Source organism: Aplidium turbinatum, chromosome 7 (genome assembly GCF_918807975.1).
Source record: "Aplidium turbinatum chromosome 7, kaAplTurb1.1, whole genome shotgun sequence".
NCBI classification, from domain to species: domain Eukaryota; kingdom Metazoa; phylum Chordata; class Ascidiacea; order Aplousobranchia; family Polyclinidae; genus Aplidium; species Aplidium turbinatum.
Window position 1 is genome coordinate 5301267 of NC_137478.1, and position 23855 is coordinate 5325121.

Here is a 23855-nt window from a genome sequence, read left to right on the forward strand (position 1 = left end):
AACAATAGCGAACATACAGTATGATTGCCATACGCTATTGCATTTTGTTACAATGAACTTGATTCATAGTAGACATTTGGCTATAAAGCCTGGTGTTTAGCACTTCATTACACTTCTGATTGAGTTTGATTTGCAGCAGTAACGATGACAATATGGTTTTCGAAGAGTCAGCTAAACATCCATAAAAGTTCAATGTCTGCGTAGGCCCTGCAGTTTTTATTCAAAATTGTGTTTGTTATTTTGATGTTGTCCTCAAGGCATTACTTTTGTGAATAAAATACACACCTCTTTTTGCTGTTTCGTTCTGTAGCGCACCCAGCATGGGGGTAAGGGAGCTCAAACCCGCCATCAAAAATGAAGTTTTTGTACGTTTCCCATTTATGCCTTTTGCTTACAGGTTAGATATGAATAAGACACTATAATACAACAAGGCTGAGCATTATAACAATATATCTTAAATATTTACAAATAGTTTTAACAGTCGAACGTTTTCGGTTTAACTTAAGCCGTCATCAGGAATCTGAAAATATTTATAAAAATGCAATAAATTTCAACTTCTTGAAGGTAAAATTACATTAGGAAAAGGCAACCACATAAATAACTATACAAAAAAATTGCACCACAGAGAACATGATACATCAAGTAAATGTTGAGGAGAATGGACGCGCCTTCAGCAAAATAATTGTTTGTTCAAATTTGGGTTGTAGCGTTTGATTAACAGTGCTTCCTGAATTTTGGTGTCACATTGGGATTTGCCTTTGCGTATAATTTTAAATGAGTCAGCAGAGAATTTTCGATCTGTACAAAAAGAACACCCCATGAATCCATAATATGATCTTTGATGGTACTTTTCTTTAACTCCCTAAAGTTCAAGTGCTCTTGTGGTAAAATGTCTGGTGGACATACCGATGTACCGTACGTCAATGCCGAATCACAATGACATGTAAAAGTGTATACGACATTTGAGCAGAGCGACAAAGGCGTCTGGGACTTTTAGTTGAAGTACGAACTAATTTTGAATGTTTTGTAGGTAGAAAAAACGTCCACATTAAATTTACTGCTTACAAAATTAGCGTTTTGTTTTAAACTGTTTTCGTACTAACTTAGTTGTTGTTTTTGCATTTATTTGTGTTGGCAAACAGAAAGCTAATTCGACATTTCAGAATTAGCCCTAACCCCCTCCTAATTTTTTTTTCTGCGTGCGCTACTGGTTTCGTTTGTAGCAAAAAGTTCTCAAATAGTTTGCTGACGTTTATGTCAAGTAAGTAAAAACCGTCAAGCAAAGCTTCAAATTCAGCTCACATAATTAGTTTTGGAAACTTTTTGGTAATTGGCAACATTGGGTAACAGCTTTTAAGATTTTTTTTTCATATTGATCGGAATCATAGCCTACTTTTCAGTGCAGTATAATTGTCGTACTGGTAACATACTTTGTTTACACCAGTTGGTATGTTAGCTTAACTTTAATAAATGCAAGAAACTTCTACAATCAAGCACTCATCTACTCTAAATAGGTCATACTTAAGTTGTCATGCGTCACATTTAACATGTTTAACCTCTTAACCTACATACAGTGGACTTTTATCACAGTCTCAACCAGCTATGAAGAAATGCAACAAGTTGTGTGATACTGAGTCATCACTGTAATCATAGCTTGATACAAATTGAGGTTGAGGCAGCATCGTTTATCAACATTTGAAACTGAGCGTCTGTAGAGTATTATTGCTAAAAACTTAAGTTGCAAAAATGCCCAAAGGATCAACATCAGAATCGAACAAGAAGAGCATAGTTACATTTCAAGATGTAAGTAGTCTACAAGAATCACTATTTCTTTTAGATACAGTAGCGGATCTAAGAAGGCAATTGGTTAACGTCAACACAAAAATAACGATCGTCCGCCCCGATAGCTTAATTAGTAAGTGCGTGAATTCATGAACAAAGAAACTTGAACATCAAGCGACGCTGGTTCGACTCTCGGGCTGTGCGCTTGAGCAACGCACGGGACTGCTCTCCATTCAGCGGCACTAATGGATGAAATAATTCCCCGGCAACAAGACTTCAGCAATCAGAAACTTCACTCTGTCAATCTCGGTAACCGGCCCTGCGTCAAAATCCTCTACAGGTATGCAAAACTACCAGGAGTAGTCTATCAAGGCTTTGTCAGTCCGAGGATAGATTCAAAAAACCAACCAACGACAATATGCAGTTTTGTGACCAAAATTAGACCAGATTTATCAAAACCTTTTTCAAACATCAGCATTGGTTTGATTTTGATTCTTTATCCTCGGACTGACGAAGCCTTGATAGGTTATTCCTGGTAGTTTCGCATACCTGTGGAGGCTTTTGACGCAGGGCCGGTTACCGAGATTGACAGAGTGAAGTTTTCCGATTGTAGAGGTCTTGTGGCTGGGAAATTATTTTATTCACTTGGTGCCACTGAATGGAGAGCAGTCCTGAAATGCGTTGCTCTTCCCTGAGAGTCGAACCAGCGCCGCTTGATCTTCAGCCAGGCGCGATACCACTGAGCTAACGGGGCGGCCATCTCTTTTGTAGCTTGGTAGCCTAAACGTATTTATCTACTTTTTTCAACAAAGCATTGTCACTTGCCTAAAATTTGATTTTGTTAGATTTTGACACCCGTTAATGTATTAACTCTTATATTTTGAATATATTTTATTAATAAAACATGTTTCAATGAAGTTTATCCTTAATTATTTTAGTATGAAGAGGAATAATAGAGACTAAAAGAGCTTATTACTAGTGAGAATTTAGTTTCCCTTTTAAGACTTAGATTAAAGTATTAATGTAAAAGATAGAGCTTCGGTAGAGAGTTTGTCTTGTTGAACCATAGGCATACGAAGCCGAGTAACGTAAAAGCCGAGTAATGGAAAAGAGTTTTTAACAAACTAAATTTGTAAGGGGAATTTAGATTTGAATATCGACTAAAAGGGTCCACAAGATAAAAAAAAAAAGGTTGGGAACTGCTGGGCTAGGTCATGATTTTATTTTATTTTTTATCCTGTAAATAACGAAAATATAATACAATGACTGAATGTTTTAGGACGAATCTAGTAGCAGTGGTGCAGTCAGTTTAAGCCTGATGAACAACGACGCTTCACAAAGCATAGTTACTTCAAAGAAAGAGAGTGATTTACTCTACACTCTCAACGATATTCCTCGTTGGCATACAAGTTTGCTTTGTGGATTTCAGGTTAGTTATATGATAAAACCACGTTGGTCCAAGCTTATGAATATTCGTATTCAGCTGATTAATTCCAATAAATTTCATTCCTTTTTTACTTCGCCGGCAGCAGTAGCCGAGTGGTTAGCGCGTTGGGCTCGCAGTCGAGAGCCTGCATGTTCGACTCCAGCCACCCGCACTTGCTGTTGTTTCTCTGGGCAAGAAACTTTACGATAATTGCCTCTACCCAGTGATCGATTTCGAGTAATGGGTAGTACCAAATTTAAGTCATAACTAGAGTAGACAACCGGAAACAGACATTGCCGTCGGCTGCAGCGTGGGTCAGGTGTACGTCGGAAGGCGTACACCGATGCATAGCGCTCAAGTCCACTTTCCCGCAATGCAGGATAAAGATAAACAAACAAACACAAACAAACAAACTTCGAACAAATCAATGAATTTAACAAACAACAAATGATATAATGCAAATAAAGTGATAAACAAGGATTGATGAAATTAAAAAAATAAACATCTTAAAACCCTTGAATTACCTATTGTGCATTGTATTCGAAGAGGTGTATTGGAATTATCACAGATGCATCAAAAAACTAGATTACTGAATTATAAGATGTTGTAGGGTTATAGGCTTATAGTTTATAAATGATTAGATACTTGCGCTGTATATTAAATTATATTAATAACACAAAACGAGTGGCCAGTGCCTAACGCAATGCGAACAAAGAAAATTCAAGCAAGTGAATTTTTTTTAATATTAATTTTTCATGTGACAAGTAATGATAATACTTTGTAATGTAAAATATTAGTTTATGATATGACATGGACATGGATATAGTTATATACATTGTATGATAATATAAACAGTAGAATTTACTTAAGTCGTCACTTCTAGGAGAAATGAAATGTGACAATTTGAGCGAAACGGCAACTTGAGCAAATAAGTTACTACTGCATGCATAACAGATTTTGAAGCCTTTGAAGTAGATGGATTGTTTAAATTCGTTAATGTGTTTTGGATCATCAAAGGTATTGTTGAAATCACATTTTAAATTATATATTAAAGGTATTTATTTTGGCGTTTGGAATCTTTAGTGTGCCACTGTTGTTAGCACCGAAGTTGTGCATTCCTAATGATTCCGACGGCTACATTGCTCGTGCCAATCTTATTGGAACGCTTTACTTTGCATCAGGCGTCAACACGTTTCTTCAAACATCTTTTGGCTCCAGGTAATATATAATTTCTCTTGGTAGTTTTGGTGGACTCCTCACGTTTGACGAAACCAGCTCAGTGGCTGAGTCGCTCAGGTCGCCTTCGGTTGTGGTGTTGGTAGGTCTGAGTTCGATTTCAGGTCGAGTCATACCAAAGATTTTGAAATCGGTACCGATTATATTCTTTCATGTAAAACACAGTAAGGCTAAGTCGGGTAATAATGTGATGACATCGTAAATCTGATACAAAACTTAAATATGAGCCCTGTTGCCAAAAAACCTTAGCAGTTGTAGAGCGACACTAAACCATAACAATATTATTCCTTTTATTGAGTTCAACGAAGCAAAATCTAAGAAGAAATGGTTGATGATGTGTGTACTAAGTTGATGTCCAAAAAAAAAATAAGGGATAGCCTACATGTGACCAAGCTATTCCCTTGAATCAGTTAGTAACAGTCGCGTATTTGCAAGACTCCAAAGTTTCAGAAAAAAAGTTCTTATCAAACTAATTGCTTCAGAATTATCCAAAAAAGATAGTGACCTTAATTCAACTCACAAGAAAGTGATTTTTATTGCTCCACTGGGAAAGGCATAAACCGCACAGAAATTTAACAATGCATGTAATTGGGGCTTTCTAAACGCAAGTACTTCTGCACTTCGAAATATTTCCTTTTAACGTAATGTCTCTTTAGCCTTTGCTCCAATTTGATATAAGCGTCTTAGTGAATAATTTCTTTAATTTTATTTTGAAGTCGACGCAATTTTGTATGATTTGCGTTTTAAATAATATTGCAAGACACGAAGATTTACAAACGAGGACCCCGGTTTGAACTGCACGGCGTCAGCTGCATAATCGAGCGGTGAAAACCCCAGTAGCCTATAAGGCGTGTGAAAGGGCACCGGTCGGATTCTGCTTAAAAACAGGCGGCTGAGTCTTTTGCAGGATATACTGGCATGCCTGAAAGTGAACAAATACTGGCTTTCTTGCCTTCCGGTCTAATTAACTTAAAAACTTATGAGCATTAAGCCTGGATACGACAAAAAAATACTTGACGAGCAGAGGTTTGTGAAAATGTCCCAACCCCATATGAGTCCAGTACTCTACTAAGTTATAACATAGCTTAGCAACGTCTTGCAGTATTGATCAAAGCTCAAAAGTTTTTGATTAAAGGAGTCATTCCATTTCCACGAGTAATATTTGAGAATACAGTATTTTACATTCCATAAAAAGATTTTAAATCGTGGATTAACTGTTGGCTATATCTGGATAAAAACTTTCTATTGTTTGTTTGTTAAAATATATTAATCTAGTTGGCATAGTTTTACAACTAAAGTTGCTATAGGTTTAGTAGCCTACTGTAGTTAAGAGCTAATAAGTAACAAAACATTTAATCAAAACCTTATCAAGTTTGCTATCAAAATGATTTTAATTCTAGATTGCCGATACTCCAAGGCACCTCTGGAACTCATCTCCCTCCCACTTTTGCTCTATTGTCCCTCCCTCACAACCGCTGCCCTCCCCCTCTCCCAGAAGGGTTCATGAACGCAAGCGTCACATTGTACAACGACACAGATGGGAGGATTGTTGACGGCACAGAGTTGTGGCAACGACGAATGCGAGAGGTGAAAGTCCAATTGACACATGTTGCGAGTGATAAAAAATTGAAAATTTTTGTAGGTGAGAACCCTGGAACGGCAATCGAAAGGACACCGGTTCGACACCGCTCAAGAGCATGCGGCTGTGTCTGTGGCATGACACAGGCATGCTTGAAGGTGGACACGAAGATTGGCTTCCTTGTCTTCCCGTCCACTTAATCTAAATCTTCAACCACGCGGTGTAGGCCTGGATACGACAAACAAATCTGTATGAATAATGATGTTCGCCTATCGGTTTCTCAGATGGCCAACGAACATAAATTATGCTTTAATATGTCGTTGGCGTGCATGAGAGCGAACATGGCTGATGAAGCTTATTTGTGCGCTGAAGCTCCTGCTGCACGATAAACACGGGAAGCGTATTTGTAATCTGCAGGTTATTGCAGGACAAAAGATTTTTTAACCAATCAGAAGGCAAAATTTAAACAGCTGATGGCTGTGGTGGTCTGATAGTCGAATTTTGATGCAGATCGTACATTCAACGCATCTGAGCTGTATATGAGCAACGGTAAAGCGCAAAATTTTCACTCTTCAAACCCTCAAGCTTAATTACGCCTATGTAGAAGTTGCAATATCAGCAAATTAAAACAAACCAGTATTCTGCATAAGCACTGACGATTAGACTAATATGATTAATTGAATAATGCTAAATCATTGCCACCGGAAGTGATAGCTGTTAATGACAAACGGCTATGCAAGCACAATATAAAGTAACAAACTTAGAAGAGATAGCTCAACGATGTATAGTGCGCAGCCACAACGTTTCATCTTCAAACCTCACTTTACGTCCACTTTTCAAGCAGAAAATTTTCCATTTTGACATCATTATAACGTCACTACAGACAACGTTGAAAATGTTAAAACCACAAATTTGCTGACTGAGTTTGCAATCAATCCATCAAACACCAATACGGTACGTATTTATGCAAATTATAAAAAACAGTAAAAAGTCAAAGTAATAAAAATGCAATCTACTCATCGGAGTTTTTTTGTTCGTTGGCGAGTTGAGATTGAATTTAGAAATTGAACTTGAAATGTCGAGATTACGATTTTTGATGATTGTCAATCTTTGATCACTTGATTTTTTGAAATTAGCAAAGTAGTCTCACAGAACACTATCAGTACAGCTTCGAAGCTGCAAACACCATTTATTTAATTTATTGCGATGCAAAAATATTAGTTGCTCTGTTGTAGTAGTTTTAGCTTTCTGTCGTTTAAAGTTATTCCTATTTCTAATTAACCCAAAATTTCAACTTTCAGCTTCAAGGAGCGTTAGCTGTTTCAAGCATTGTGGAAATATTTATTGGATTTTTCGGAATCATTGGATTTCTTTTGAGATTCATTGGCCCTGTAACCGTAGCACCCACTATCGCATTGATTGGTTTATCGTTGATACCTGTCTGTACAAGGTTTGCACAGAGCCAGTGGGGAGTTGCTTTCTTGTGAGTTTGATGATTTACTCCGCTTACGCTTGAAACTGATCCCAAACAGCAAACCAGGCTTTTGTACATTGATTCAACGTTTATACTCTATTCTATAGACTAAAAAAGGACGGATTCGTACTGTAATGGTGTAAGAAAATCCTGGGAAAACATCATAAATGCACAACGTAACGTTAAAACCGCAAATCTGAAAACGGTTTAGCTTAACAGCAAGCCGTAATCATTTTGTTTCTGTAGTGCCAAGTCATTACGTAACAATACTTACCTTTTGGTGGCTTTTAGTCTACATTTCTGAAAGTATGCAGACTTGCATATGTGGTAGTTGGCAATAGTTTTTTTTTTTCACTATAAGGTCAAATTGTGTTATGTTGACATGGGAAAATCAACAACGTATTATAATCGATAACAACATGCCATACTCGTCCGCTGTGCTCTGTTATTGTATACCATGTTAGTGTTATAGGTGCTAATATAATCTCAACTCTATTATGGCTAACATTTGCACTAGGCTTACCCATAAATAGCAGGAAGTTGAATTCATTGTTATTTGAATAAATGTTTTTTCAGTGTCTTCTTCATCGTCATTATATGCTCCCAGTACTTGGGAAGCACAACTGTTCCGTTTCCAAGGTACGACAAAATCGAAAAGAAATGGAAAACATCTCGAGTTCGTTTCTTCAAACTATTTGCGGTGGGTGACTTTTTTCGGCTGTATACCAGACACCAGTTCCAACAAAATCAAACCTAATTTTATATCTGTTGTGGATTTTAGTTTTTTTATAGTCTAGTTTTTCCCTATTGATTATGCTTTGATAGTCGGCCTACTATTTTTACAACAGACGAAATAAATGCATTTTTCCCTCATTTTCGCTCTCTGTTTGGTAGGTGACCAACAAGAATATGGCCCAATTCATAAATACAAATAAAGATAAATTCATTTTGAAATTGATTTTTTGGTAGCTCAACCCATGACCCGTAAAGTTGCAAAGTCAATACTTCAGCAACGCAGTGCAGGCATCACATTTCGAGGACAGCTATCTATTTAGCAGCATCCAGTGGATGGATTACTCCACAAACAGATAATTCTTTTATCGAAAATGGAACTTTTTAACAACTTTACATGTCAGCACCGGTGGCTCAAAGCTTCTACATTTTTATGCATAAAACTGTCGCAATTGAACTGTAGCCTACCAAATTTTTGGATGTGACGTTTAATATTTTCTAAAGTAAAGCAGCAAATTTGTATTAGCATACTTTTTGACAATTTTGACTTGCTGATAGCAACAAAATACTGTAAGTTTTCACATGTTTTGTCATTTTTTTATTTGTTATCAGATATTAATTGCTCTTCTGCTTGGCTACTTGCTTTGTTTGGCATTGACATTCACTAATGTTGTTCCAAAAGACCCAAAACATTATGCTGCAAAAGTCCGCATTGACACAAAGCTAACTGTAATACACAACGCCCCTTGGTAAGTTAATATAAGGTCAGTTATTTTATGGTAGCTTGTTATGTTAGAAGTAACGAATAATTCTAACTCATTTCACTAGGAGCTGATTTTATCTTACAGATTTATTTGCTTCCATAAATTAGTTATTGTCTAACAGTGCATTTGGTTTCAATCTTTTTTAATACCTCAACAGGTTCAGATTTCCCTACCCTGGCCAATGGGGTATGCCGACAGTTACAGTTGCTGGGTTTGCCGCCATGTTGTCAGCTGTCATTGCTAGCGTTGTTGAAACGATCGGTGACTACTACGCATGCGCGAAAGCTTCCGGGGCACCCCAGCCTCCATCTCATGCAATTAACAGGTCTTTGATTGTATTTTATACCTGTTGCCTAACTATATCTTGCTCTTATACGATAAAGCTAATGTCGGGTTAACTTTTGTAACCGCACAGCAAAACCGTAGGATTATTTACTATTAAAAAAAACTCATTTATGACAACAAATAAACACACATATACGACAAGTGTATCTTTTCTGCATTATTGGGGTAGTAGTTTAAGTAGGCTTTGTGCGAACTTCCACTTTCTTTAGACTGAAAGTAGTGGTGTGTGCATCTTTCTACTGTATATCAGAGATTGGTATAATTTGTCATTGACATAAAGTGATTTGTGGTAAATTGTCAATTTATCGGTGCTTAAAGCAAAACCTACTTAATTTTGGACAATAACATTAGGCCAACACAGTACTGTAACTTCTGCTCGCTAACCGAGCGTGCATTGCCAACAGTCAAGTAAAGTTAAAAACGAAAGCTATTTTTATATCAACGTTTTATGTTTCTGCTTTTCAAACACAACTTTTGCTTTGCACACTATTCTATCTTTCTAAGCTTTTACACAAGACCTAAACATGAATTTTCTATGCAATTTTCATTTTTTGTATACGGTAAAGGTGAGTCTCATACTTGATCCAAGATGATCCAAGTATCAGGGAATGAGGTTAAAGTTCTCATTATACCAACCCTTGGCGCTAGCGACAGTGGGGCGGCCAGTTTCTTTCTCTCGGTTGCTTTTCCTTCAGCAATTTTCCCACTCAATTTATTGTACCCTGGGTGGAGGTGAACGGTGTTTCTCAACAATCAGCTTTAGCCGAGAGTCGAACCAAGATTGCATGATTGGAAAGTGATTTGTACACAGTACTAGCATAAAATATATGCTTTTCTTTCAGGGGCATATTCATGGAAGGGATAGGCTGTGTCATATCAGCAGTGCTTGGCACAGGCTCTGCAACCACATCCTTTGCGACAAGTGTAGCTGCTATTAACCTCACAAAAGTTGGAAGCAGAAGGGTAAAACTATTGGGTGTTAATGTTACAGGTTGATGAGAATCTTTTCTGGTTTCACCATACGTACAGTAGGGATACCAGCAGTGCCGACCGCTTCCTGTATATCAATCTATTCCAAGCTTCTTTATTTATTAAAACTTATTCTGTTCTTTCGATTCCCTTCCCTCGATTTAGTTATAAAGAAAAGTTGTTAACGAAAAAGGTTATATTTTCTTTACATCGTTGTCATAGGTCCTCTTTTTTTTTAATGACATCAAGGTGTTATCTGGCTGCATGACCTAGGGGTGCAAGCCCTTGTAATCTCGCTCAAAAGAGCGCAGGTTCGATTCCGTTTAAGAGCGTGTGGCTACATCATTGGCGAGACACTTAAAAGCATGCCTGAAGATGGACACAAAAATTGTTTTCTTTGCTTTCCCGTCCACTTAATCTAAACCTTCAACTACCAGGCGTGGGTCTTGATGCGACATATATATATAAACAATAAGTACTATTAATACTACGAAAAGTGCTCAATGCCAAGCAAAAAAACAAGCAAATAAAATTACATCAAATATAGTTACTGCTTTCTAAAACCTCTACAGCCTGTTTCACCCTAAAAGGGTGATCATCAGAAGGTTCTTGTTCAAATAGAATCTATTTGAATTATATAATATTATATAATTTATTTTATTTGAGTATTGAATGACCATGTCTGCAGTTAATAATAGAGTATATATGTATAAAACAATGAAAACTATTAATACTACAAAAAAGTTCTCAATGCTAAGCAAAAAAGCTAAGAAGAGCAAATTAAATCAAATATAAGTTAGTTATTACTATCTGAAGCCTTTACAAATTGTTTCACCTAACGGATCATCAGAAGGTCTTATTCAGTATATATTATTATTCTTATTCAGTATATATTATTACAGTATATACGTAAATCGTCTTGCGACCGTGAATAATCCGTTGTGCTAAGTGATCTACAGTGGGTTGTGTCATTTTGGTTGCAAACTGGCTTTTGGGCTCGTGTTTTGTCGCTTTGACGTTTATCTGAACTCTTGCTGTGTTTTGTTCAGTTTTGTATTGTTTCTGGCAATTACAACGAAAACAATGCATATCAGACATAACAAAGTGTACAAAAAGGTAGAAGTAACGAAAAGAAAAAGTCAAAACGTGCTTGATACTGATCTAGGATAATCAGTTTACAAGCCGTACATTCGCAACACTTTTATGTTATGGTTACAAAAACATCATCCAGGCTTGTAATATAGGGCATAGGCTACCTATGTTTTTAATTTATATTCATCGCCAACGTTTTCACTATCTTCTACTCATTTTTATTTTATTTCTTGTAATTAGCCAATTTTGATGAGTTCGAGGATGGATCTTGACTTGAACATCTTGAATAGTCACTTTGCAACCTCCGGTTGCTGTGATGCTAATATCGTGCTACAAAGTTTAGAAAAATTGTGATCTTTTCAGCAGTTACACCATGTAGACTACATTGTGTTTTGGTTTATATTACATTTACTCGCAGCAACCAATAGATCTATATCTATAGATTTTATTTAGTTTCAACTCATACTGTTTTAGGTTGTGCAAGCAGCCGCGTTAATTTTTGCCTGCGTGGGTTTGTTTGGAAAAGTTGGTGGACTTTTTGTAACCATTCCTGATCCAATAGTTGGTGGCCTGCTTTTGGTTATCTTTGGAACTATATTGGCTACTGCTTTACAAAACCTCGTCTACATCAACTTGAATGCACCGAGGTACAGCACCTGTAAATTCTATAACGTATTAACTGTATGCCTAACATTCTAACAATAACAACTAGCCTATGTCATAGCATATTGTCCATATTTTGATTGAATATGATAATTAGTATTTTCGGAATGAGAAAGTTTCTTTTGAGCTAACTTTTATTTGAAACTTTCGCACACTTGTACGGCGTTGAATCACATATGCAGGCCAGAAATTGACAAAGTGCAGTTTTTGCTTGACGTGTTTGTCTCTGTAAATAATTACATCCACTAGGTGTCACTGAAGGGAAAGTTTTCCTTCAAGTACAGTAATCCTTACAGTTGCGTCCGCCCCGATAGCTCAGTTGGTTAGCGCGTGACTTCATGTGAATGAGGAAGCTTCAAGATCAAGCGGCGCTGGTTCGACTCTCGGGGTGTGCGCTTGAGCAGCGCATTCTAAGGACTGCTCTCCATTCAGCGGCACCTAGTGAATGGAATAATTCTCCAGCAACAACACTTTGACAATCGGAAAACTTCACTCTGCCAATCTCGGTAACCGGCCCTGTGTTAAATATAAAATCTACAAAAAGGCTTTGTCAGTCCGAGGATAAAGATTCAAAACCAAATCAACCAACAACAACAAAAAAATCTTTACAGTTGCGTTTTAAGACCATCGATTTGTTCTGCTTCTATATCCTTCCTTGTCTAAGTTGCTAAAAAAAAAAATCAAAAAAAAAACATAGGCTATAATTTTTTTTTTTCGCGCAACATAGGCTATAAACTCTTGAAGTGTTAATGCCAATGTTATTAGACTTTTAAAGTTCCTACTGATAGCGGAGATTTCAAACATGTGTGTTTGCTTGAATGATAAACACTGTTAATCATTGCAAGACCCGACAGCTCAATTGGTTAGCGCGTCACTTCTGGAACGAAGAAGCTTCAAGATCAAGCGGCGCTGGTTCGACTCTCGGGGTGTGCGCTTGAGCAACGCACGTTAAGGACTGCTCTCCATTCAGCGGCATCTAATGGATGGAATAGTTTCCCGGCAACAAGACTTCAACAATCGGAAACTTCACGCTGTCAATCTCGGTGACCGGGCCTGCGTCAGTGATTCAAAGCCTCTACAAGTATGCGAAACTGCCAGGATTAAGCTCTGCAAGAAGCTTTCCCAGTCCGAGGATAAACATTCAATCAATCAATCAAGTCTCAAAGACCAGTTTATTTACCAAAACACTAATGCAAGCTGATATCTTTTTGCTTTACAGGAATCTTTTTATTATTGGCACAACCATATTTGTGGCCATGACAGTGACGCATTGGAGCAAAGACAACCGAAGAGCTGTTCAAACAGGCATACCAATCCTGGACAACGTCTTGGCCGTTCTACTCCAATCGTCTGTGTTCTTAGGCTGCTCTATAGCCATGTTTTTAGATAATACCATTCCAGGTTATAAATTTTGGGCAGTGGGTTACTGACAATTTTTGTGATTTCTATTACAGACCTATGGATATTGAATACTTCACACCGTTTTTTTTTTAGATATAGGCCTAGCATTCCAGTTTTGTGATCTGGAGAAATCTCTACAGTATGAATGACATTAATGTTTAAAAATTTACCATTTCATGTCGACGTAAACATTTTAACATTAGTGTTAATATTTTCAGCACTTTTTCTAGATTGAATTGCTTTAGCAAAGCTACAGTAAGAGTCAAAGCAAATATAAATGGTATTCCCCTGAAAATCTTCAACAGTCCAACTATTTTGTGCATGCATTAAAGGGGGATTTAGGAGCAACAATGAAAAACCTTGGGCTAATAAAACTGATAAAGAAAACGAAGAATTCAGTGAAGCTGACACCAAAGAAAGTTACGATTTACCGTTTTCTACCAATTGGTGTGGGTACGTCGACTTAGCATTTATTGTGTGTTTCCCTCAGTGCTGTGGGGTCAAGCGAAAATTATACGATTCCGACTCCTTGGCTTATAATTGGCAGATTCCTACACCAGTTCCAGTGTTGCCAGATTCTTTAGAGTTGCCAGAGTTTTCAATTGCTGCATTTGTACTTTTTAGATTTCGTATAATTTCACGTTATTTGTGATCAAGTTGAAATGACGACTTTCATAAAACTGACAAGACAAACACTTTTTTTCTGGTAAAGTTATTGAGCGCAATACGGAGAACAAAAAGCAATATTTTAAAAAAAACGACTGCAAACATAAATTATATTGTTCATTGTTTTGTACCATGCTGGAATCGGCCGTTATTTCAACGACTCCGGCTCCAGTCACACAAATCCTTCCGACTCCACAGCCCTGTTTCCACTACACTGTTTTTTTTTATACCTTCACCTGCGTTTTCATCAAAGGTTGACATTGACAAGCTTACATCTCAGTGGACACGAATGAAAACACTTTTTAATGTATTCTTTTAAAACACCTGAATGCGCTTACGAAGCCAACTTAACTAAAATTTGTAATGAAAATTGAATGATGCTGTTCTCCAGGAATTTCATTCAACAACAATGAAAATTTTTATTATATGTTCTAGTTTAATTTATATTGAAAGTTCAAACTTTCCACAACAGAGTGCAGAAAACAAGTAGTTCTTGAAACTGGTGGCAGGTTGTTTTTGGCAGCAACATGAAGAGATGTATCTATTCTCTATTTGTGTTATTATAAGGTTATTTAATGGTTTTGGCCTAGTTTTCCCAGTATCACTTATTTTGTAATAATTGGATTGATTATTATGGGAGCCTTCATCTTCGGACTGAGAAATCTTCTTCGAAAGCTTAAACCTGGCAGCTTCATCTACTTTTAGAGGCTTTGAACCACTGACATAGGGCCGGTTACCCAAATTAAAATAGTTAAGCTTCCGCTTGTTATCGAATAATCTATAAATTATTCTACCAACAAGTGCCATTGAAAACAACTGCCCTTGAAATCTGTTTCTTAAACGCACATTACAAACGTAGAACATTCCTCTTGGCCTTCCATCTTCTTTGTAGAAGCCGTCTTCTTTGTCAAAGCCGTCCGGCTGGTATATTGAACGTCATTCATTCAAGGTTTTATGTTTTGTTATTGATAACTGATGACATACTGTCGCTATAGTCAACAAGATTTCATTCATGTTTTTTATCAAATCTACAGAAAACTAAGAGGTTTCATTCCCATTTTTCCGGGATACAAGAACGCGGAGGAAAAATCGACACCATCTGAAAAAGTTGTCGAATCGGAAAACGATGATATTCCTTTGGCAATTTTGGATGGCTAGAAAAGAATTCTGCGACTGTGCTAGTCCATGAATTATACCATGTTATTTCATTTCTATCATTTATTTTAATTGAAGTTCGAAAAGAATTTTTCAAACGAAAGTAGTCTAACCAGATATGTAGCTTGCTCAAGATTATATTTCTATTACTTTATTTGGACGCCCATGGTAGCAACTTACCTAATCTAGCTGTTCTTTCTTTGAAAAACGCTTCTAGCATATCACACTGCAAACAACATCTAACGTAGTCTAAATTTAAAACCATTCTAATAGAGGTCTTCAACTGACTTGTAATTTATGTTACACAATATAATTTCATTTTGTTTCTGTAACAAAAAAGTAATGTCATTATTTTTAATGTTTGTTTAGCCTGCTTTGATTCTGCGTAGGCTACCGAAAAGTAGTTTTTCCATGACACTGCTTTGAAAGGCATTTATAAGAAGTTCAAAAAAATCAACCTCATTTCTCTAGCCAAGTAGATCACAATGACTGTAAATTCAAACACTGCAAAATTGTAAAGTATCTTTCAAAGAATTTCATTTTATTTAAATTGAATGTGCGTGCGTTACGTTTTTCGGTTTATTTTGTTGTACAGTTTGTATTTCTAAAAGACTCCGGTTTTATTGGTTACAATCAGGGCTTTGGAGCAGGCATAAATATTAAGTTGCTCCAGCTCCGGAGCTCTCTTTATCATAAATCAGCTCTAGCTCCTGCTCCGGAGCTTATTGATACCACTGCTCCGGCTCCTGCTTCAAGCACAGAAAAGTGCTTTCATTAAAATAATGACCACATATCAATTTTATTTCTAAAGCTTAAAATTGCCTGCTGTCAACTGTTGCTAAAAAATGGCACAACTTTATAAAATTTAAGGTAGGCTACTGTACTTTCATCAAAATGTCATGTGGAACTGCATTTCAAAACATATTCGTTAATTCGACGTCTGATTACGCAAATAATTTCTTAACTTTGTGAAGAGTTGCTGTTAAATTATGTGAATTCGGCCAATAGTTGTAGCATCTTATGAAATACATCGGAGCCGGAGCTATTTTTCAAACAACTGGCTCCAGCTCCTGCTCCACTTGAAATTCACATAGAGTTCCGGCTCCAGCTCCATTGAAAATGCACGGTTCCGGGGCTCCGGCTTCTTGCTCTGGCTCCAAATTCCTGGTTACAATGCCAGTTATTGTTCAGTTGTTTACAAGTTTCTACTGTAAATTAAATTTGCATTCTTCAATAAATATTTATTCTTCTTCACTATCTATACAGGCTAATGTAGCTGAGTAGTTACTTTAGTTCAGATGTTGACCGATAAAGATAATCGCCAGTCAAAATTTAAAGCAATCAGCAGAAAGTGTATAAAACCTACATATGGCTGTATGTTGGAACGAAGATAGCATGGAAGTTTAGAAAACGCGTCATTTGCAAGCCTTTCTATGGTTAAAATTTCCAATGCGTGACTGGCAGGCGCGTCCGCAATGATGATATATGAAGCCTGCCACCGGTGATAATGGAGAATTCCGACGGCTATGTCTTTTGCGACGCTTTTCCTCCTGATTAGTGATACGCGTTTCCTCGTACTTGATCAGACAGACATAAAATTAACTATTGCTTGATCTAATGTGCAACACTGTTACGAATCTTCAAGTTAAAATAACGCTGTTTTTCTCAACGTTTTGGAACTGATCAAGGTTATTGAAAGCAGTGGTGCTGTCTGGAGTGTCTGGTTTTGTTTTGAGGACATGAAAGTTAAGCTGTGAGAGATAGAGTTGTATCACAGCGTTTGCTAAAAGCCGTCATATATTGTACATATAAAATATAACCTTCGTAGACTATGTTACATTGCCTGCGTCTAAAAAGACGAAAAGGTTATACTGATGCTGACTTATGTCATTTTAGTAATGGCATACCACAAGGAAGGATCGGTGGACTACCAATAAACAGCTCGCTGCGATATGTTCGCCATGAGGCACCTTCATACGAAAGCATTACATCCACATCTTGTCAAACATAAAAAGTTCAAAATTAAGGAATCAAGTTTGCAAAGACCTTTCAATTAATATTGGGCATATTGTCTACTCCATACAATGAGCTGGTGCATTGAAGAGGCATCAGTTCGACTCAGATCAAGAGCAATGTCTGTGTTTCTGGTACGTACTGCACTGCATATAGGTCAGGGCCAGGGGTGACGAACCTTTTTGCGGTCGCGGGCCACTTTGTCAATTACACATGAGTTATCGGACCACACAACTTTGTAATCGTAATCCACTATGAAATCATTTAGAAGCGACTCAAAATATTATCCATGAAAAGTAACAAACGGCAGATGAAAGTAATAAAACCCACACAGTTGAAATTATCTTAAGCAGAATCGAAACATACAACAGTAAAAAAAATCAACTTGAGCAAAAAGGATAGAGCAACAGTACTTGTGAAGGCATAAAAGAGCTTTGAGATGTCTTTTGTCTTTAATGCATGAGCGATTGTCAAATTGTTTTTCGAGCCGCACAAAATTCTTTTACGGGCCGCATGCGGCCCGTGAGCCACAGTTTCGTCACCTCTGAATAGGTGAATGTAAGATTAACCTCATTGTATTTCCGTCCACTTAAACCAAATTTTCAACACCCGAGCCGAGGTCTGGACTTAACAAAAACTAAAAAGAGCATCAGTTCGAAGCACACTGACAGCACAAATCAATAACGTTTCAGCAAAGAGTATGAAATGATATTCTTATACCTTGGAAGAATAATTTCGTTTTTCACCAAAGTTGTTTTCAGTAGTTATGCTACATTTTGTGGGTTAGCAAGCATGTAGAAAGCTGAGTGAAATTCAAAAAAAAGTGCATGGAGAATGGAAAGTTGTCAATCTGAAAAAAAAACGTAAAGGATGAAAGAAATTCAAAGCTTGAACTAAATTAAATCAAAGAGATAACTTTCACTACGAGTTTTATGCTTTCTCTTTGTTCTGACAAAGCGAAGTGGGAAATTGCACCCTTCCACTTTCACTGCGCAGCTGCATGAAGAATAAGCCGGAAGTTAAAACATCTAACACAGATTTTTAATCCGCTGCAGAACTCTTGAAAAAGTGACGATTGCTGTTGTGGAAGGCGGCGTTTGATGCATTGAACGTTCAAGTCTGGTTGTGATTAACTACAGTAATTTCTTTGCATTGCATCAAACTCTATCTTAACTCAATATCTAGCACTTGGAAAGAAAGTGACTTGGATTAATAGCAGGAAGTTTAAAAAACACTTTCTTCACAGCGGATGACTGACATTTAACTTTTCTGTTTGATCAGTGACTTTCATCAAGCAGTGATAAAGTCCACCATGTGTGCAGCAGGAAATACTTAACCGTATCTGTCACTGCTTCCTTTTGGCGTCAAGAGTTACTGGCCGAGACCATCAGGTCTACGTCTCTCTTATTGCTAATTACTCCGTCGGCTTATATCAAATAACAACGGGAAAAAGTATGCCGTTAGTCAAAAGCCTTATCTATCACTTCAATCAATTTATTTCGCAAAATATATTCGTGATTGTGTATTTTAGGTAGAAAAGGTGATAAAGACTCGGTTTTTGACCTATTTTCGCCATTTCTTGGTCAAATTTCCCAGTTCACATTTTATTTTGAAAGTCCTCTTGCATAGAACACAGAATTTCATCAATTTTGTTTTTCCGTTTCTGTGCAAACAGTATTCCATGCACTTTTTGCACTACAAAGCAATTTGCGCAAATAATAAATTACCTTCCTAATTGATGTCTGCCAGCAAAGAATGACTCATATCGCGTCAAAGACCAACTCCCTACCCAGACAGAAAAATCGACGTTGAATCAATGTAAAAATGACAGATTTTGCTGCCTGGGTAGAGAATGGAATTTTAGCGCCGTCGTGTTATGACTGACAGACACAAAATGAAACCGCACGCTAATAGTAAACTGTCAATCAAGCTATTGAATATCAGGAAATTTCTTGCATTTTATAACTGGCTGTGACAAAAGGTTTATTTTGAACTTCACAATTATCCGATACCAACATAATCGGAATTAAAAGTTGGGGCAAGAAAAAAAACTAAAAGTCAAGAAATCTCAGGTTTCTAGCGTCACTGCTTCTATGTGAAATTGCTGAATTAGCAGAGGGCGAGACCATAAGGTCTACGCCAGTGACAGATACGGTTAATCCTTCCAAACTCTATCAAATAGAGATGCTACTTTCAACTTTTTCTTTTCAAAGCGATCAAAAATAACCGATGTTGAAATAAATCAAGAATTTTTCAGAAAAGTTGTTTCGCACTATTTCGTTTATCTACTTTTCTTATAGATCTGTTTAGAACTCTAACTAAATGAAGTCCACCGAAAAAACTAAAAAAAAAATTATCTTTAAATGTTTTCCATAAAAATCATATTATACAAGCTCTCACCTTTGAAAGGGGAAAGTAATGTTACTTAAACAGAGCCCGCTGTTGAGTCGGGAGAAATAAAGCAACCTTTTTCAAAAAAAGATGACTCTCGACTCAATGTGTGATTCTGGCTTAGAAATCAGGCGATGAAACACGCCCTCACCAATACTATATTGGCTGCATAGCTGAGTGGTGAGAGCCCTGGAACGGCAATCGAAAGGGCGCCGGTTCGACACCGCTCAAGAAAATGCGGCTGTGTCTTTGGGAGGACACTTAAAGGCATGCCTGAAGGTGGACACAAAGATTGGCTTTGTTGCCTTTCCGTCCAATTAATTTAAATCTTCAATCACCGGATGTAAGCCTGGATACGACAAATAAAACCAATATTGTATCTCCCTTGACCCTTACTGTGACGACAAAGACTTTCCTTAGAAAGACGTTTACTTAGAAACGTTACAAACAATCTTGCTCCGACACTGGTGTGACAAGCTAGAAACAAGTATTGTACATTATATTATTCACTGTAGCTTTAGTTACACCGATGCGAAGTGGTAAGATAAAAACTTTACCAGATCAGCTTAAAGCCTTATATCGCATGGCCATACGATACAGTGAACCTCAGTGTTGATCGGGCTTGAGATTATTTCATTCAACTCTGCATTGTAGTTTTCCCAGATTGCTAGAAAAATGTTGATCAGTATACATAGACTACGACTCTACGGTTTCAGCACGTAGTCTTGTTCGCAAGTAGGCTAATAGCCTATCTCAGGCATTATTTAAAAACGATTAAAGGTTACATACTGTAAGCGTCTATTGCGCTAAAAGATTTTAAACCACAACTTTTGACTTGTTGATTTTGTAGCTTAAAAAATCCCTTTGTAATCTTCTACAGGTTTTAGAAGTTCCTGTTTTCGTGGGTTGGTTGGACAATAAAACAAACTACGAAAGCTTGTCCATAATTATAGCCTATCTGCAATATTTCTGCATCAGAAGCAATGTAGGCCTAGTGTTATTAAGGTTCTGAAAGCAGGCAAAGTGAAATAATTTCCTCCCATAGCCTCAAAAGTCTCAAGTGTTCACAGCCAGTAATTCCATTGAATTCGAATGGCAAAAAACTCTAATAAACATATTCTACTGTCAATGTTGTTTATACTTTTATTGCTAGAAAAGTTGAACAGCAACTTGTATATATTTTCTTGTAAAATAGCATAAAATAATTTTATGTAATTGATTCGTGATTTTGAATAATTTGATATGTTTAGGGTTTTTAAATTTTTAGATTGCGATTGACCAATGACCAGGCAGTCATGACATCTTGCTTCAATCTAGACTCTAGAAAGAATCTAATCAAAACGTTTAAGAGTCCAATAATGACTGCAATTACTTGGTATGCAATCACTTCACACTGCTTTTTTGAAAAACTTTTTTGAAGTTCTAAAATGAATAAAGCTCACTTAATGGTAACCTGGATCAAATCCATTGTTACATATAATCAAACTGTCTAATCATTTGTTTGCAAACAATGTACTGTGGTTGAAGTTGTATTTACATAAAAATGGTCAGCCTACTTTTAACACTTTTTTATCAGATCAGCACAGATAATCTTCAGATGACTGTAATCACCTACAGATGTTCTTGCAAAGGACACAAGAGCAAGTACTGCTTTTTTTCATTCATCAAATCGATTTGTTTGCCGTCTTTTCATCTTCAGTAATTGGAGCAACTGCGAGCATTTGACAAATTCCAACTGTGATTTAACTTCAAACAAAAGAAGTAACAGAAAGGTTTGTAGTAGCCTGATAAAGAGAAGGAAAAGAGCTTTCAAAACCCATGCAAAGTTTTCTTCACAGGTTTTTCTACCTGTGTGGACGGGGTATAAATGGAAAGATCACGAAGCCGATCCAAGCAGTTGTTGTCTGACTTTGGCAAATGTTGATCAGATAAGATTGAAGATACGTTGGAGCTTTAAAAAAACGTTAACATCATTGTCATCAGCGTCTTTTGTGCAAGGGACATGATTATGGATAGATTGTAAAAAGAATCATATATTTTTTATTTTAAACGTTAAGTCGAAACAAAAAATAGATAGACCCACTTTGACGACAATTGCGCATGGTTATGTTAAGCAGACGTTTTTTTATCCTTACAATATTGTTGCAGGAGAAGCTTATAGCACAGATGTAGTTTATTTTTACTGTACAAGTTTATAAATGGTTCCATATTGAGCTGAAAGCTAAATTGCAAACTCAATCTAATAAAATTACTTGAAGCTCAAAATACACTCGCGATAAAAAATTTCTGAATGAAACGTTTTTTTTTGCCTTTGCAGCAGTTATATATTTTTTTCTGTGGGATGTTTTTAACCGGATACATGCATTTATCACACACTGATGCTAAATTTTCCAAAATTATGCTTCTTTAAGTTTTAGACTGTGAATCGGATCCAATCAAAACCCAATTTTAAATGCTAAGATGAAAGGTCAAGTGCAAAAATCATATTTTTGGTCTAAACGTAGAACCCTATTAAATGATTCAGAATTTGTCGTTGTCAATTCAACGGCAACTTTTATTCTTATGTATATTGCTAAAACTAATTAGTAAGCCACATGCTTAACCTAAATGCTAATATATATATTTTTTACCATCAGCAATATCATACTACTGCATAAGCAGAAGACAATCAGTTGTATACGTAAAACAACAAACCTGTTCTGTTGATTTGTGCTCTTGCCTGCAAAATATACTAAATGATGCCATTTTCCAAGAAATACGATGACGAAAACGTCATGAAAATTTATGCATCTCCGAAAGCATCAATGTTTCAGGAAGGTGAGCGCTAATCAGATTGAATAACACGAATAAGTCGGCCTATAAAATTTCAGTTAACTAATATTTATTGTTGTTATAATAGAAAAAAATTGAAACGTGTAATTAATCGGATGCTGGATTAGGGTATATTTCACCGTGCCGTTATACTATTTTACTTTTCGCCATTTTGAACTCATGTAATATAAAATAAGTCTGTCTTAGCTTTTTTTAAATAGACCACGTGCGTTAGACGCTTTTCAGCTCACACTTTACAACGACTTACACTTTTTCAACGACTTTTCAGCTGACTTGGCGATGTATTTTTCACTTTTGTGGTTAATGTCAAGCTAATTCTATACCCAATTATTGCGTTTTATTTATCAGTTGCTTGGTGAAGTTTTTTGATTTGTACTCGAAAGGTTGAAAGGGTATTAGTTCCAAACTCAATGATTTGCATTGCAATATTATGACACGACACTTCTTGAAATGCTGAGAAGCAAACGCGTTTTTGTGGCTTTTTTGCGTTCCGTTAAAGTTTATTTTAATTTTCAAGCTCTAGGCATAAACGGAGATTCAACAAAAAGTTGATTTCTGTTGTAAATTTCGTGCTAAGACTTGTGGTTGTGCGTAACTATACCCTACAGCCTACAACAATATATTTCAAAGCTATCATGCTTTTTATAGCCAATGATTATAGAAAATTATTTGAAGTTATAAACTCATCTTGTCAATTTAATAAATGTTTTTGTTTCAGTTGAGAACTTCGGCAACCCTACTTTGACAAGATCGGTCCAGAAAGAATGTAGCGTGGTACGATTTATATTGTGTTTTAATTTAACTAAACCAGTGAATCAACTCTAATTAGCTTTCTGTTAAATTCATACGTTGTAGTAAAACTTGTTTTGCATTGATATAGTTGAATAAACATAAATCGCATTAACATTAGAAAAGATTTTTTGTGATAACAGTCAAAATTAGATTTCAGCTGCAGAAACATTACTATTGCAAAAAATGTTTGTACCCGTTTAAACTTCGATCCGTGTGAACTAAAAAAAATCGGACTTTATTAAGAATGTCCTTGCATGATATGGGATACAATAGGCTACACCACACGAATTGTATACGTAATATTTCTACTTCACTGATTCTGGTTATAGACGGACCAACGTATGTACTAAAACTTCTAATGTGTGTGAGCTAGGAACAAAAGATTACACACTGAAGTAAAACAAAAAATTACAGTTTTCATTTTCATTTTTAGAGTTAATGTCAGTTTCTGAATATACACTAAGTTTTTGGACTGTGACGAAGTAAACTAAAAACACAGCAACTACCGACATTTCTTTAATAAAACTAAAATACTGTATAATT

At 36.5% G+C, this 23855-nt stretch overlaps 1 protein-coding gene across 1 annotated transcript; it reads left to right on the plus strand.

Moving 5' to 3' along the window:
- Positions 1-1746: 1746 nt before the first annotated feature.
- Positions 1747-16062, plus strand: LOC145773683 (solute carrier family 23 member 1-like). Its single transcript, XM_082584820.1, has 14 exons — positions 1747-1803; positions 3062-3211; positions 4263-4426; positions 5845-6031; positions 7325-7506; positions 8074-8197; positions 8842-8978; positions 9151-9318; positions 10181-10301; positions 11874-12046; positions 13282-13463; positions 13796-13916; positions 15164-15269; positions 15880-16062. Exons 1-14 carry the CDS (start codon positions 1747-1749, stop codon positions 16060-16062), a joined length of 2055 nt encoding a protein of 684 aa, XP_082440946.1.
- The last annotated feature ends 7793 nt before the right edge of the window (positions 16063-23855 follow it).